This window comes from Littorina saxatilis, linkage group LG1, assembly GCF_037325665.1.
Source record: "Littorina saxatilis isolate snail1 linkage group LG1, US_GU_Lsax_2.0, whole genome shotgun sequence".
In the NCBI taxonomy this organism is placed as follows: domain Eukaryota; kingdom Metazoa; phylum Mollusca; class Gastropoda; order Littorinimorpha; family Littorinidae; genus Littorina; species Littorina saxatilis.
In genome coordinates, this window is record NC_090245.1 from 41,889,845 (window position 1) to 41,907,529 (window position 17,685).

At 42.0% G+C, this 17,685-nt stretch overlaps 2 protein-coding genes across 2 annotated transcripts in view; one reads left to right on the forward strand and one right to left on the reverse strand.

Annotated features, from left to right (window-relative positions):
* The window catches only part of LOC138969889 (sodium/hydrogen exchanger 8-like), a 50,693-nt gene extending 46,671 nt beyond the window's left edge, over positions 1-4,022 (forward strand). Inside the window, exon 16 of the mRNA XM_070342583.1 lies at positions 798-4,022. Within this exon, the coding sequence (XP_070198684.1) occupies positions 798-953 (156 nt within the window). The 3' untranslated portion in view covers positions 954-4,022. The remainder of the gene's footprint in view (positions 1-797) is intronic.
* Positions 4,023-7,629: 3,607 nt separating this feature from the next.
* Positions 7,630-16,188, reverse strand: LOC138969931 (uncharacterized). The gene is made up of 5 exons (XM_070342586.1): positions 14,629-16,188; positions 13,564-14,281; positions 12,613-12,724; positions 11,412-11,570; positions 7,630-10,246 (listed from the first exon to the last, which is right to left on the reverse strand). The coding sequence occupies exons 2-5, from the start codon at positions 14,268-14,270 to the stop codon at positions 10,106-10,108; spliced, it is 1,119 nt and encodes a 372-aa protein (XP_070198687.1). The 5' UTR covers positions 14,271-14,281; positions 14,629-16,188; the 3' UTR covers positions 7,630-10,105.
* Between the last annotated feature and the right edge of the window lie 1,497 nt (positions 16,189-17,685).

Sequence of the window (17,685 nt, forward strand, 5' to 3'; positions counted from 1 at the left end):
CTAGGGGCTTTCGCTGCCTAGTTGATAGGGTCACCTCGTAGAGGATGTGGTCATAGACCACGCACGGTCGGTCTTGGGATAGGGAAACGTTATGCTAGTCCGGAGGGATTACGCCACAATGGCCACCTCGCGAAGACCCAGGGTCCTAGACTAGGGAGGTCCAAGGGGGAGCACCGGGAGGGCTACCCCTCTACCCGCACCTCCAACACAATCCCTTCCCCTGGTAGCTTCATCCCCAAGGAGGAAACAAAGCTACCTGCAACACCCCATTTGGAGTCATAAAAATGTGTGCAGGACTCAAAAAAAATTCAGATCAATTCAGAACAAGGACATCAGGGAGGGAAGGAGTAAAAGAGAGAAAGAGAGAGATTACTAGGAGCCAGAGAGATCTTTTCTTTGTTCATTTTCACAATACTTTTTTTTTGGGAAGTACAAAACCACAATTGCGGTTATGCCGACTTTGAGTGATTTTTGTTAGCAACAAGACCTGTTTTGCGCCAGAGGAACGAATACAGTTTTCTGGGATATTTTTGAAGCTGGAGCATCCAACTTGTAGGTTTTGATGACCTTCATAAAATTTTCTGGTCACAACATGAAAATGTTTGCTGGTGAAGATCTATTCCTACTGAAAATATCCACTGAGCTATCAAGAAAATATTTACTATTTTGCGCTGGAGGAACAAACATTAAAACTGTGAACGACACCAGGAAAATAGAACATTTACGCATAATTTCGCAATGAGTCCACCCTTAACCACAACTAAATTCTTCTCTTTTCTCTGTATTTTTTTTCGCAGGAGGTTCGAGAAGGTCGAAGTAAGGTGGACAATTTGACACGCAAGTGGTACAAGGAGGTGAGAGCAGCGCCATCTGAGTCCGAAGATGAGGGAGGGGGAGGAGGTAATGTTTTGGAGATGGAGGAAACCAGCCTGATGACACCCAGCAGCCACTAACCAACTGTGATTTTGAGTTGTATGTTGAGTGGACACACCTGCTTGTTTTTTTGTTGTTGTGAGTGTGTCTTTTGCGGTTGCTTTTGTGTGTATTTCATTGAAAGACTTTGATGTGAGTGTGGGGCTGTTAAGTGTTTTTTTTGTGTTTTGTGTGTGTGTGTGTGTGTGTGTGTGTGTGTGTGTGTGTGTGTGTGTGTGTGTGTGTGTATGTGTGTGTGTGTGTGTGTGTGTGTGAGGAAAATCAGATTGTAACTTACATTTTCACAAGCTTTAGATATGAAGGGTCTTATGCAGATATTATTAGTTACAATAGAAGGACTTTTTTATTTTTAATTTGTTCGTTTTTGTTATTACCAGATTTATAACTTAATTTTTCACAAGGTTTAGACATTCATGTGATGGGTCGTATGCAGATATGTCATGAGAGAAGTTGTCTGTTCGTCACAGGTGATGATACACTTTGATTTTTTTCCATGCTTGAGAGAGACAGAACTGATCTGAGCAGAAACTGACATTCTTCAGTCACTGTGATGTTTAAGAATTTTTGGTAAGTGAAGGGAAGGTTTCTTTCACTTCCAGACGATCACTCACTCACACGTAACAAAAATACGCTCGCACTCACAGAAAAGAAAAGAAAAGAGGAAACCATTTTATTATTTTCAGTAAACAGTCAAGTTTGGCAGTGGAAATGTTGCAACATGTGACCGAGGAGAGGGTTTGGGGAGGGGGGGCGTCACTTTAATACTTTCTGTTCATAGTGATCATGAGTCCACATGATATTTACTCATTTATGTAAAACTAGATGAATACCCGCTTCGCCGGGTACGGCTTCGCCGGGAAGAAGTCGAGCCGAATACCCGGCCGCGCCGGGTGTACGCCGGCTTTGCCGGCGCACTGCACGAAGAAAGGGAGATAAACGCGCAAAACACTGGAGAAGAGTAAAAATAGTATAACGGGAATATGGATTGAGCGTTGTCGACAGTGACCTTCTAAAAATAGAAACGGGAATATGGATTGACGCCACACGAAGGAAGGGAGATAAACGCTGAAAACACTGGAGAAGATAAGGAAGAGTTACTGGGAATGGATCCAGAGAAAAACCAAAATCGGTTCAGCGCTGCGCGCTGAGAGCACGTGTTGAAATATCTCATCGAGCAGGTTGTGTCCGGGGTGTAGCTGAATATGGCCACCAAATTTGAAACAGATCCATCGAGAACCTTGGGCGTGCATCGCGGACACACACACACACACACACACACACAGAGACACAAGTCGTATATATATATATATAGATGGTGTGATATTATAATCATCTGTGTTCTATCCACTGAATTCCAAGTGTGTCTGTAAAATGGATAATGAGCTTGTGTACATAATGAGGATTTGAATTGGGTTTTTTGCAATTTTACTGCATATTTTGCTCAATATTATGATCATGCACTTGATTTTGGAAGGAAATCAAAAGTAAAGGCAGTATGCTTGTAACCATATTTATGTCAATCTCAATGTGTTGAGCTGTATTTTGTATGCATAATTTTCTTCTCTTTACTTTATTCCATTTGATTTTTATTGGAAATAGTTAGGAAAATATCCCTGACCTTTGATATTGCTTTTTCACAAGAATACCAACAGGTGGGCTCTGAGCACTCAAGAGTTTTTTGTCTTTACTTTTGTTTTATTTTTATTTTTATTTGTTTTATTTCTGTTCATGTTTTGTTTTAATTCAGGGGAACAGAGAGGTTGATTGTGAATAGTTACAACAGTGAATTTGTGGTTGTGAAATGCACATGAAAATCTTGTATTGGAGAGGGCACAACATAGACGTGAGGCACGGAGGAAATGTATCTGATGGAGGGTGTTGTTGAAAGTAGCAGGTGTGTTTTGAAAAACAAACATCACAGTTGAATTGTATCAGCCATAACAGGGTTGAGAAGTGGGTACCGAGGGTTGTCTGTGGGAGATAGAGGTGATAGTTCCAAATGTTTGCAAGTTCCAAATGTTTGCAGATGTGGAGTGGAACCCCCATGTTCAAGAGCCCCCAATGTAAGGCTTCCCCTGATTTTCTGTCAATAACCTCTTTGAAAATGTTCCTCCATTTCAAGAATCCCTCCTTTTTAGAACCTGATTTTCTGAGATGTTTTGAGGTCTTAAAATGGGGGTTCCACTGTTCAAGCATCATGTATGCATTGTCCCGACAATACGGTACTCACATACAGTGGGTGTGTGGGTTTGTGTGGTAAGGTTTACTTCAACATTCGTGTACACTACATTGGGGTGTGCACGTTAAAGATCCCACGATTGACAAAAGGGTCTTTCCTGGCAAAATTGTATAGGCATAGATAAAAATGTCCACCAAAATACCCGTGTGACTTGGAATAATAGGCCGTGAAAAGTAGGATATGCGCCGAAATGGCTGCAATCTGGTGGTCGATGTGAATGCGTGATGTATTGTGTAAAAAATTCCATCTCACACGGCATAAATAGATCCCTGCGCCTTGAGTCCGAGTCTGGAGATACGCGCGCGATATAAGACTTCATATTACATTCATGTAAACTTCTGCCAGTAAGCATGTTGCATAATTTTGTGTACAAGTGCACAATCAGGCTGAATTGTACGTCAACAGTAGAGGCATTATTTCACATTGTACCGAGTACTTATATATAATACATCTACAGTGCTGTTCCCAGGCTTCGGTCATTGGTCATTCAGGCAGATTTGTATTATCTGACACATTGTTCTGACCCCTAGCTGACAGGTTGTCTGATAGTTTGGACATGTAGGAGCTCTTCTTTTTTTTTTTTTTTTTTTCTTTCATCTTTCTCTTTTTTGTTTTTTCCTTTTTTTTTTTGAACCTCAGTTACAAAATGACTCGCTATGAGTATGATACTGTGAGCGATGCTGAACAGTTTAAACACACACAGATTGGGTTATAAATAGCAATAATATCATTCTTTCGTTTAACATGGACAATCTTCGAAAATGTACAATATTTTCAATCAATTATAATTTAGCTATAATTCTCTCCGTGAACAGGCATTTGCACACTTTCTCTCTCTCTCTATCCTCCCTCTCCCTATCCTCTCTCTCTCTCCCCTCTCCCCTCCCCCCCTCCCTCTCTCTCCATCTCTAATCGTCCCCTCCCTCTCTCCCCCCCCTCCCCCCCCCCTCTCTCTCTCTCATCCTCCCTGCCACTCTCTCTCTGATAGGGATGTAGGAGCTCTTCTGACTGAACAATTTTTGTTTCTACCCGGGACATTTAGACCATACATATTTTCAGTCCAGGTCCAACTGACCTATTAAGGGGTCCTCTAAGTCTGGGAACAACACTGCATGTATTGTAGTTTTAATTGCTTCAGATCATTCGTGCTGGGTGTAATATTTGAGTCCTAATGGGTTCAGTCACCATTTGCAGTAATGTTTGCTTGAATTCGAGCGTGGCACATTTTTGGTTACTTTGTATAATTTGTTTTACACTTATAATTGTAATTCTGGTGGTTTCATGTTGGTTTTATTTGTAGTATCTATACACTTACTTTAGTGTTTATGCTTGCTATTTTTTTTTAAAGTCATCTGTTTTAACTTGAAAGATTGTTTAACAGAGAATAGAGAGAGAGAGAGAGTGTGGGTGTGGGTGTGTGTGTGGGATTGAAATAATGTGTCATTATTCAGCAAAATCAAAATTCTGACTTTGCCATTTAACTCCTTCCCTCAACTGAGCCCCTTTCCCTCCATTTCACAAACGAAATTGTGAATTACTTTCAAGATGTAGAATATCGGATGGCCTATTTCTGTGTGTTTTTCTGCTGTGTGTGTGTGTGTGTCCAGTAGTGTGTTCATGTGTGTGTCCGTGTTAGTGTGTAATACATGTAGGTAACAAATCCACAGCCACGAGTGCCGTTTTTGTTTGTGTTTACACTGAACATAATTAATGCCAATTTCCCAAGGTATTTACTTATTTTGATCTCATCCAATTGGATTCATTGTGGCAAAATATCCCAAACATTTATTAAGCATTTTGATGTGTGTGGTCATTCGTGGTTTTCTGTGAAAACCACGTTACATTTCATGTTCTTTTTTTCATTTGTGATAAATACCAATATGTGCAGAAGCATACACTTCAAATCATAGGCAGTGAGCATTTGCTTAACATAATTGCTCATAACAGAGGAGTCAAAATGGACCAAAGAAAAATGGTATACATGTACCCACAAAATTGTTCTGAGCTCTTGATTTGCAAGTAAAAAATTAATGTTTCTCATTTTGCACCAATCGAGCCTGTTTGAAAACTACTTGTTTTCTTTAAAAGCATGTTTGCCTATAAAAGACGAATCCATAAATAACTTTGTTGATGTTGTGAAAGAGTGAATTTTCTTGCTTTAAATGAGGCAAGCTTTCTACACATGCTCCATGTCCGCGTGTTTCAGACACAGACTGCATGGCCTATCATGTGAAAAAATATGACATTACACTAAAAGCAAGAGTATTCATGACTCTTTTACTAGGTACCATACAACCAGCACGGTTGGCCTAGTGGTAAGGCGTCCGCCCCGTGATCGGGAGGTCGTGGGTTCGAACCCCGGCCGGGTCATACCTAAGACTTTAAAATTGGCAATCTAGTGGCTGCTCTGCCTGGCGTCTGGCATTATGGGGTTAGTGCTTCTTCTTCTTGTCGATCACATGGGGTTAGTGCTAGGACTGGTTGGTCCGGTGTCAGAATAATGTGACTGGATGAGACATGAAGCCTGTGCTGCAACTTCTGTCTTGTGTGTGGCGCACGTTATATGTCAAAGCAGCACCGCCCTGATATGGCCCTTCGTGGTCGGCTGGGTGTTAAGCAAACAAACTACCCATACAAACCCCACAGAGTTATTTCCAAACATCGTCCATTCTTACTGTAAATGCGAATGCATGCCTTGAGTAGCACAGTGGCTCAACGGCAGATTTCAATATTTTTACATTGTTGAGCTCTTTTCTGCTGTACTAAGTTAATTCTTCTGCCCTAATACATGTGCTGTATTATGTGAGTATGAGAGAGAGAAAATATGTGACTGTATGCATGTGTGTATCAGTGCATGTTTGTTATTCAGATTGGTTGAATGGCATAGAAAAATGTGTTATTGAACATAACATCAGTATTTATAAATCATGTCAAGTATGCAGCAAATGTTTGTTCCATTTATAATTTTGATTTGTTTTTATTTTTTGCTCACCGGTGTGTTAGCCTCTTAACTTCTTAACTAGCACAGATCAGTAGGTAGTGCCCGCGGTTCCTCCCTGTGTTCCTCCCTGTCAAAACCCCCCGCGGGTTAGGGGGAAGAATTTACCTGATGCTCCCCAGCATGTCGTAAGAGGCGACTAACGGATTCTGTTTCTCCTTTTACCCTTGTATAGAATATAGTCAATTTTTGTAAAGATTTTAGTCAAGCAGTATGTAAGAAATGTTAAGTCCTTTGTACTGGAAACTTGCATTCTCCCAGTAAGGTAATACATTGTACTACGTTGCAAGCCCCTGGAGCAAATTTTTGATTAGTGCTTTTGTGAACAAGAAACAATTGACAAGTGGCTCTATCCCATCTCCCCCCTTTCCCCGTCGCGATATAACCTTTGTGGTTGAAAACGACGTTAAACACCAAATAAAGTAAAGAAAGAAAGATCAGAGAACCCCCCTTTTAAGAATCCTCCAGCAAAGACTTCTCCCCTTGCTTTCATAGATTTTCATTTCATTAAGTCTTTAAATTAACCTCCATTGAAAGCAGTGTTGGTACAGCATATTGCTCTGACAAGTTTATATTGCTCACTGTGAATTTGTGTGGGAATGTTGACGGAGTCATTCGCATGATTATAATGATAATCTTTGTTCTTGTTGTTGTCGCAGTTTGAACTGAGGAAAAATTCCTTTTTCAGTTATAATGACAAGCATCAGGCTGTTATTTATCGAATACTGTGGGATGTACTGAAGCACATTTGAAAAATATCTAACTTTCTGCAAAACCATCATCGAAATCGGTTATTCTGCCATAAGTGTAGGACTGGCTCAGATTACACCTAAACAAGTGCACACCTGGGTAGCTGACTCTGAAGAGTCACTGCTATAAGATTTCCACTGGGAGGAAGCAACCGGAATTATCCAGCAATGAGATAATACAGTAATGGAAATATAAAAGCCTGGACAGATCTGTGGTGACCAAAGTTAACACAGGGATGGAGGTACTTTTTATGAGTACAAGGTACTGTTTAGTGGGAATACCGTCTGATATATTACTATATTATAGCCAACATTTGTATGTAATGTGGGGTTATTTTTCTGGATCCATGGAGCTTGTTTCACACACATCAATGCATTCTACTGAGAAAAATGTAAAGGAGTATCATAATAAAAAAACCAATGTATCATTATTTTTTTCTTTTTGATTTGACAGGAAAACTGTTGTATGCTTGTTGGTGTGTTTGTTTGCTTTTTGTTTGTTTGTTTGTTGGAATGGGGAGTGTGTATGTTTTTGCGAACAGTTTCATTTGTACAATCTCTCTCTCTCTCTCTCTTTACTCTAACACACACATGCGCTCACACACACATGCGCTAACACACACACACACACACACACACACACACACACACACACACACACACACACACACACACACACGCATTCAGAAACATAAACACACCATGAACCATTTTTACAACTACTATTTCTTTCCTGTCAGCCATAAGAATGCAACAGTGTACATAACAGCAGTTCAATGTTTGTTAAACGGCACCGAATATAATTCTTCTTCTTTTTCTTCTCTGGCCACGTATATTTATGTACAAAAGAAGTCGTAAAACGTCATCTCTTCGTCTCTCTTCTGTGTATTGCCTTATATTTCACACAAACTCACACACACGCGGGAGGTCGCGAACACACACACACACACACCATAACTTTTTTAAATGCCATAAGCACCAACATCGATTAGATGACCCCAAAAAATCACAAAGACAAGAAAAAATATCCACAAAACATCTGGCTGTCAGAATCCACACACTATTGCCATTCTCTGTTAAATTCAAATGATTGTTCTTTAACTGCAAATCTGGCATAAAAACTTAAAATCTGCCAATACAATGTACACTGAACAAAAAAAAAGGTATACATTTACATAACCCATGTAAAACTCAATGAATTTGAATGTATGCTGCTCGTCATGACATGCATCTGTCTAGGTGGTTGTTTTTTATGACGGTACTGTAGTATAGAATAATATAAAATCAATGAAAATGAAGAGAAAACTGTCTGTAATCAGGACTGTGACAACATGGCCTGTGCAAGAAAAATACAATTTTGATGATGACACTGCCCGGATGTATGTGTAGGGGGGGTCTTGGAATTATCATATACACACAAATGAGATAAGTGGCATGTAAAGCTGTTTATTTTGGGTAAAAATGGCAAATGTGGGTATGGAAACTGTACACAAAGATTTTGCAGCATGAAGGGAAGTTTGTAAGGCACATAAAATACATGTATGCACAAGTTTTCGAATGGAGCCATACTTTGATACGCTGTACAAAAATACACTCATTTCTTTTCTGTGATTGTAATCTGCTTCAATGATATAGAATACTTACACTTTTTGTATGAAATCATACTTAACTATTCAGAACAAGACCACAAACAATGTGTGGGTTGAACTGTGCTGTACATGTATTACAAACTTGTTAAAAGCTTGTGTTGGGTCTGTACTTCATCACAAAGTCACACAAAACCTGGATGAGATTACATCACCCCATTACAAGAGATTTTAAACTCATAATTATTATTCACAAATCGGGGATCGGGTCCGGATGGAGCACAAAATGCACGGAGTGGTTTTGTACCATTCTAAAAAATATGTACAAATCGGGCATGAAGGGGCACTAAACACCCTTTGTCAGTCCCAGCGAGCGGGCGGGGATGTTGCTCAGTCGGTAGCGTGCTGGATTTGTATCCAGTTGGCCGCTGTCAGCGTGAGTTCGTCCCCACGTTCGGCGAGAGATTTATTTCTCAGAGTCAACTTTGTCTGCAGACTCTCCTCGGTGTCCGAACACCCCCGTGTGTCCACGCAAGCACAAGACCAAGTGCGCACGAAAAAATCCTGTAATCCATGTCAGAGTTCGGTGGGTTATAGAAACACGAAAATACCCAGCATGCTTCCTCCGAAAACGGCGTATGGCTGCCTAAATGGCGGGGTAAAAAACGGTCATACACATAAAATTCCACTCGTGCAAAAAACACGAGTGTACGTGGGAGTTTCAGCCCACGAACGCAGAAGAAGAAGAAGAAGCAGTCCCAGTGAGCTAAGGATCTTTCGTGCTATCCATGGTTGTGAAAAACAGATACAGCTATTTTATTGATCACAGAAAGCTCACTGTGAGAAAAGAAAGAACCCAGGTAAATAAAGCTGAATTAAGTTTGCAGTCTGCTCCAAAGATTCTAAGAAATAGAGGATGAGATCTGCTACAACGATCCTGACAAACATGAGGGGATACCACAAAGATCCTGACTAACAGGAGGACAGGAGGACATGCTACAAAGATCCTGACAAACAGAGGATAAACTCAGCTACAAGATCCTGACAATAAAAAGACGGAGCACTGAAACAAAATTCCTGACAGATAGAAGAGGAGCTCTGTTCTTAAAGATCCTGGCATAGGATTAGCACTGCTACCACGATTCTGACAAATACAGGATACGCTCAGCTACAAAGATCCTGACAGATAAAGAATAAGCCGTGCTAAAAGTAAAACATACCCTAAGACACTATGATGAGCACTGCTACAAAGATCCTGAGAGATAGACTATGAGCACTGCTACAAAGATCCCGAGAGATAGAGGACTATGAGCACTGCTACAAAGATCCCGAGAGATAGAGGATGAGCACTGCTACAAAGATCCCGAGAGATGGAGGATGAGCACTGCTACAAAGATCCCGAGAGATGGAGGATGAGCACTGCTACAAAGATCCCGAGACTGAGATGGAGGATGAGCACTGCTACAAGATCCCGAGAGATGGAGAATGAGCACTGCTACAAAGATCCCGAGAGATGGAGAATGAGCACTGCTACAAAGATCCCGAGAGATGGAGGATGAGCACTGCTACAAAGATCCCGAGAGATGGAGAATGAGCACTGCTACAAAGATCCCGAGAGATAAAGGATGAGCACTGTCCAGCCTCCCACGGCGAGAGCGATGGCGAGGGTGGCAAAGATGGCGGTCTTGCGCAGGTAGGAGTGGGCACTGTTGTAGTCTCCGATTTTACTCGACTCTTTGGCCTGAGGAAAATAAACAAATAAATATCTTCAGATTTGGCCAGATCAGAAAACAATATACGTGTTATGTCTTCAAAATTTGCTCTGCCTCTGTCACTTCTATTACAGTTTCCTAACGGTTCTCTAGTGCATTTGCCGTCTGTCATCTCTGTGTTTGTTCTGTTTGTTTGCTTGTTGTTGTATTCTTATTAACACAAGCTACATTAATAGTGAACAAGTCGCGTAAGGCGAAATTACTACATTTAGTCAAGCTGTGGAACTCACAGAATGAAACTGAACGTAGTCCGCCGCTAGTGCAAAAGGCAGTGAAAGTGACGAGCCTGTTTGGCGCGGCAGCGGTTGCGCTGTGCTTCATAGCACGCTTTACTGTACCTCTCTTCGTTTTAACTTTCTGAGCGTGTTTTTAATCCAAACATATCATATCTATATGTTTTTGGAATCAAGAACCGACAAGGAATAAGATGAAATAGTTTTTAAATCGATTTCGGAAATTTAATTTTGATCATAATTTTTATATTTTTAATTTTCAGAGATTGTTTTTAATCCAAATATAACATATGTATATGATTTTGGAATCAGAAAATGACGAACAAATAAGATGACATTGTTTTTGGATCGTTTAATAAAAAAATAATTTCCGATTTTTAATGACCAAACTCACTCATTAGTTTTTAAGCCACCAAGCTGAAATGCAATACCAAATCCCGGCCTTCGTCGAAGATTGCTTTGCCAAAATTTCAATCAATTTAATTGAAAAATGAGGGTGTGACAGTGCCGCCTCAACTTTTACAAAAAGCCGGATATGACGTCATCAAAGGTATTTATCGAAAAAAAGAAAAAAACGTCCGGGGATATCATACCCAGGAACTCTCATGTCAAATTTCATAAAGATCGGCCCAGTAGTTTAGTCTGAATCGCTCTACACACACACACACACACACACACACACACACACACACACACACACACACACATATACACCACGACCCTCGTCTCGATTCCCCCCTCTATGTTAAAACATTTAGTCAAAACTTGACTAAATGTAAAAACAGACAAGATCAAAAGAACAATTTATTTGAACATGTACATTCGTCAGGATAGTGTAAAACAAGTTCGAACACAAACAAACAAATTAGGGGTTCCACTGTACTTTAAATAACTGACTGACCGTGACGGCGTATCTGAGGGCAGGGATGGCACAGAGAAAGTTTCCCACCATGCAGGCCACGCACGACCAGCAGAAGGCACACTTGAACCGCCACTTGCTGGGGGGACGGGGGATTCTTTTCCGTACCTTGGTGTTGTCAGAGGGCTCATCTTTCTTAATCTGCAGACACAATACAGTTCAGAGACATCCTGCTTGCTGCGGCGAGGGCAGAGAAAATGTTCCCTCTTTATCTTCACCGCACTGGCAGCAAAACCCCTCACGCGGAGGGGTTTTCAGACAGGCCAGACACAGCCTTGTCCCGGAGTATATATTTTTCATGACGCAACCAGTAATGAGTGTCCGACTGACTCAAGGGCGGATCTGGGGGGGGGGGGTTACACGGGTTACGTACCCCCCCCCCCCCCCAAAAAAGGAGGTAATTTATTGGCTCAGGATGCACCAGATAGCTCTATTTTGCTTCTTTGGATAAAAAAAATTTCCGGGGGGGCATGCCTCCGGACCCCCCAAGAGGCTTAGGCGCCTTCGGCGCCATCAACTTGTATCTTCGCAGTCATTTTGTAACCCCCCCTCCAAAGTGAATTGATCCGCCCTTGCCCACTTATACCCACCCACCGACTTACGTATTGTTGACTGATATCTTTTGCCTGTGAATATTGCGTTAGTTTTTCTTCCAAGCCCAAAAAAGAAAAGAACACAAACCGACAGACAGACAGACAGACAGACATAACAGAGACAGTGACAGAGGTGCACACATGTATCAAACAATTAATTCATTAGTATGATAAGCATTGCACTGAACTCCAAAACAGTTAGACTGCTAACGTTCTAAAAATTCAGCAGAAAAAAGAATGGTAAATTATTAGAACGTTTCATTTATTTATTTTATTTTATTTTTTTATTTACGAGGATTTATATCGCGCACGTATCTCACCACATAAGGCGACTCAAGGCGCATGTTACCTATTAATGCCGTGTGAGATGGAATTTTTTACACAATATATCACGCATTCACATCGGCCAGTAGATCGACTGCCTTTAGGCGCTGCATCCACCTTTCACGGCCTATTATTCCAGGTCACACGGGTATTTTGACACAACTAAACATTACAATCACGGTACTTCGACCCATTGGTCTTTAAAGGGGACAGGCAAACAAACAAGCACTTTAAGATACAGATAATGAAGTTAGAATTTCACGGACCGCAAGAGGGGGGTTGAGGTAGACACCAACTTGCGGGTCGAACGGTCCAGGTGACATTGGGGTTTTCTTTTTTTCCACCACCGGGTTTTTCCGGTAGTGTCCGCTCGCTGGCCTGCAGAAATAAAACGTACAGTTTCAAATGCATGTGATGTTTTAGCATATATCACCAGATTTAATTCCCCAATAGGTTAAGTCTGTGACGTGGAGACGAAAAAAAACCACAATTTGTCAGTCAACACGTGAGACATAGCGCACACTAACGCGGCGGGCATGGGGAAAAACTCCTGGAATGATAATAAGGCTGTCCTTAAATGAGCCCGAAGTCGACTTTGTGAAGTCTTTTTACGAGCGATATTTGTGAAGTGGACTTCACGATCGAAGTGGACTTAGCCAAATTAATATTAGGCTTGAGAATAAGTTAATTAAATCGCTTAAATCTATCTGCGCCGTCTGGGGTGTGATACTGAAACACTGACTGCAAGGGACCTCCATTTGGCTAGGTGCAGACTCATGAATACAAGTGAAATTCAAGTTTAATGCCCCAAATTTCAAAACAACTTAATAAAAACCCGAGCAGAATATATTACTAAGGACCTAATGAAAAGGGTAGCAAGGGCCAGACATAGAATAGTGTGTGTGTGTGTGTGTGTGTGTGTGTGTGTGTGTGTGTGTGGTGTGTGTGGTGTGTGCTGTGCGGGTGTGTGTGTGTTTGGTGTGTGTGTGTGTGTTTTCTCCAGTTTTCCTATGCAGCGCTCATCTAAAATCTAAAATTCTGTTCATTGTTAGCTTTATAATTTTGACCACCAATGACGTAATAACCATAGTGAGGACAGACAGGATCTTGTACCTGCAATCGTGTAAATAGTTCGTTAGTAACCCTACCCTACGTTAGGGCGTACACGTGTTACTCTCCTGTCCGCTAAAAATGAAATCATCTGCCCACTGTCTCACCTTTCCAAAACAGGGAACGGGTTCGGGTCCCTCATAACTGGAGGTTCCAAGCTGGTAGGACTGCCCTGAAAACTGTAGCTGAGGTCTGTTTCTGCATCACCGTCGTAACCGTATGCTTCGTTCTCGAGGCCTCTTAGGCCACCCAGAACGTCATGGGCTTCAGCTTTACTGTCTCCCTCCAACAACACACTGTCAAAGGAATCGTTGACACCGGCGGGTTGGCCATTGGTTGTTTGGGCTCGGTTTTGATCGTCGTTTTCTGTCAACCTGTCTTCGGGGTAATGTTCTCTCGCTTCGTATGCGGCATTTTCTGCGGGACTGAGGTCTATGCTAATATCTGCGGCCCTGCGATTGTCAGTTTCAGGGGCTGTGAAGCTGACACTGTGAGCGTTCGTGAAAGACTCGTCAAACGACACGTTTTTGCTACCTCCGTATTTTCTGGAGGATTTTGGTCGAGGAGCATCTGGGCCCGGTTCCGTGAAGGACACATCGAAAGAAATATCTCCACTTCTATCGTGAATCCTGGATGAGTCTAACCGGGGTTCTGCAGTGTCCATGTTGTAGGTTTCTGGTATTGGGCCAGATGCAGTTCTGCCGCCATGTGTGATGAACTCAGGACGATGGATGTCATCCGTGATGTCAGAGGGGTCCGTGACGTATGAGGTGTTGATGACGTCTGCAGTGTGTGGCGGGAGGTTCAGCTCCATTGTGGAGGAATCTGGAGGGTAAAAAGAAGAAACCTCGGATTTTAGCCAGGTTGATTCACCTATATTGCATGCCAGTATCTCTCTCTCTCTCTCTCTCTCTCTCTCTCTCTCTCTCTCTCTCTCTCTCTCTCTCTCTCTCTCTCTCTCTCTCTCTCTCTCTCTCCCACTCACACACACACACACACACACACACACACACACACTGACACACACACACACACACACACACTAACAAACACACACTCACACACACACACACACAGACAGGGTCAACGACTTCCTTCTCACATCTTTCACACAAATTCTCACTCATTCTAATATCTGAGAACATTGCAAAATAATGTTTTAACTGACCCACCTTTTGCTCCGTCTATTTTATCATGCCACCGGCGCTGTATGTACAGTCCAAAGTGACCTGGGGGTATGCGAGTCACTGACCTCACACGAGAAATTATCAACCTACTGGTGTGTCACAAAAACGTTCAGTGACGTATACCGTTCCAGTGAGTAAACCGAACCTGTTCACGGCTTGTCTCACAACGCATTTAGTGTCTCAAAGAAGTGTTTCGCCGAGACAAAGTTGCCGGTTTCACACAAAAAAGACGGCACGAATGACTCAGTGAGTGAATGAGTGAACCTACAGGAACGTCAAATTCTTGTTTGGACAACTTCCTAACCGGCAAAGTCTTTGGAAGCACCTGAGTTGACAGAATCAGTACAGTGCGTGCAACTTGTCTCGATCCTTTTCAGTGGCTGAGCAAGTAAGACTAAGTTATAAATGTACGCACGTCTTTGCGTCACCTCTCTCGAACAAAGTTCTTTAAATATAAGCCTGCAGTTATTCAGAGATCAGTGCTACACCTTTGCCGAGTGTCGCTTTTGATGGGCAGGTAAACAATGCGCAGTTTGATGAGAGACACGTACAGAACGATTAATACGTAGGTGGCTGAAAGATCTTAAGCTACACAAACCCCATAAGAGAACGCACAGTTCAGCGACTGACTTCAAACTTGCATTAGGCCAATATTGAGATTTTCTCTTGAAAAAGGTAGGTTAAACTGAAGTGAGTTACTGAAAGTTAACGGTAACCCTTACAGAATGCATCGTGTGATAAGACTTCTCTCACTGTTAACAAGGTACTTTGGTAAACACACACTACCGGTCACAAGCCGTTCAAACTTCTTGCACGCTCTCTCTCTTTAGACAGGCAGGTAAGTAAATACACCGTTGACCCACTCCAAACTGCATGCTCTCACTTCCAACAACCACAGGCAAATTTACGCACTGTGTCGACTGCAAACACTTTTTCAATATGGCTTTTCTGTCAGGTAGAGAGAGAGCACACCACCCACAAAACACAGCTTTGACACTTGCACTCCGAGTTCCAAACAGGTCAGAGTAAACAGGACCGGTTAATCACAGTTGTAGGCGTGTGTTTTTTAACGTTGAAGTAGGCGCAGAAAAGGTATTCAGTCGTGAAATAGGCTATTTAGTGCAGTTTCGACACTCGTAGACTACTCCTTGCTTAATTGAAACAGGTACGATTTATCAGGTCTGAATACTGACTAACAGTCGTCAGTGTGTGCGTCTAACGCCTCCTACACTTGCACTTTAATGTTTGCAACAGGTATAAGCTAACGCGTCGTGTAACACTAATTCTTGATGAACTTCAAACGCATAGAGAAGGAATGCGTGAAGTGAGATACTGAAAAGTAGAGCAAAAGCAGTCGTGGTGACCTTCAAAGGCCTGAATCACTATAGCCGCCCATTATTGTCACAAGTCGTCGCGGGCCCACAGGGGTCTAACTTGACTGCATTATAGCCAGACAGAGTGTAACGGAGTGAGTGAATCACCTGTTTCACCTGACAATGTAGTGACAGTTGGCCGTGTCACACACTTGCTGTGTATGTGTCCCACAGACCTGTCGGACCAGCAACAACTAGAGCGGAACTGAGTGGTCTAGGTAAAGAATAGGCTGTGTCACTTTGACTGAAGAGCTAGTCTATTCGTCCTAGTGAAAGTTCTTCCTGAGGACAGATGAGACTCATGTCCGATTTGCTGAACGTCTTATGTATTTTTTCGTTGCTGAAAGTTTTATGTATGTTTTCCTTGCTGAAAGTTTTATGTATGTTTTTCTTGCTGAAAGTTTTATGTATTTTTTCCTTGCTGAAAGTTTTATGTATGTTTTTCTTGCTGAAAGTTTTATGTATTTTTTCCTTGCTGAAAGTTTTATGTTTTCCTTGCTGAACGTTTATGTCTGTTTCCCTTGTGCTAAAAGTTTTTCTATGCTTGTTTTATGATATTTGATTCCGAGTTCCTGAAAGGTTGACACTTATTTCCGCGTTGGTGAAAGTTTAACGACATTTGTTTGATAATAACACTAATAATATTAAATGTCTTCTCTCTAACGTAAGTCGCGATAACACATCCACGCGCTTTATAATTCCAATGCAAAAAACATTAAAACCACACACACAAATAAAGCCTGAACTAACATGGAAATAAAACTCAGCACATTCAACAACAACAGAAAAATCTTTTGGGAAATAAAGAATGCATGCGTGCTGACAATATGCATGCTGAGAAAGTCACCTCAACACAAACAAGCTCGCACAAAAACACAGTAAGTGTGTCTTTTTAGTTTGTTTCTTTGTTTGTCTCCCAAATTTGAAGAGAGACAACTTTGATCTGGTATTTACGCATTAGACGTGTTGCTGTGGGGCTTGTCACTTTAATGTGGACATATTTAACACATTTTTGAAAGGGGCCTTGTCACATTAAGGGGTTATATAAGTATGCCTAAGCAGTGGCATGCATGTTTTTACTCAGAGACAAAAGAATGCAATTGTTAGATTATCTGAATGTCTGAGTATACACAAACAACCCCTGTTATCGGGTTGTTTACTGACCTTTGCAAAGCACGAAGTGCGCAGATCTTTTCTTCCAACACATTTAGTGAAGTCCGGATAACATTCAAGATGACGGTTGACTGTTTACATTGATATCATACTCCAAAGTATGAAAGTCAGCTTTCCATGCAGGAAAAGTGTGTGTGTGTGTGTGTGTGTGTGTGTGTGTGTGTGTGTGTGGGTGGGTGTGTGTGTGTGTGTGTGTGTGTGTGTGTGTGTGTGTGTGTAATAAGTGCGTGCGTGTGTCTGTGTGGTTGCCCTCGCCCGCGCGCGTGTGTGTGTGAGTGCAGTGTGTGTGTGAGTGCAGTGTGTGTGTGAGTGCAGTGTGTGTGTGAGTGCAGTGTGTGTGTGAGTGCAGTGTGTGTGTGAGTGCAGTGTGTGTGTGAGTGCAGTGTGTGTGTGAGTGCAGTGTGTGTGTGAGTGCAGTGTGTGTGTGAGTGCAGTGTGTGTGTGAGTGCAGTGTGTGTGTGCCCCTCCCCCCCCCCTTCCCAAACTCTGGGTGTAC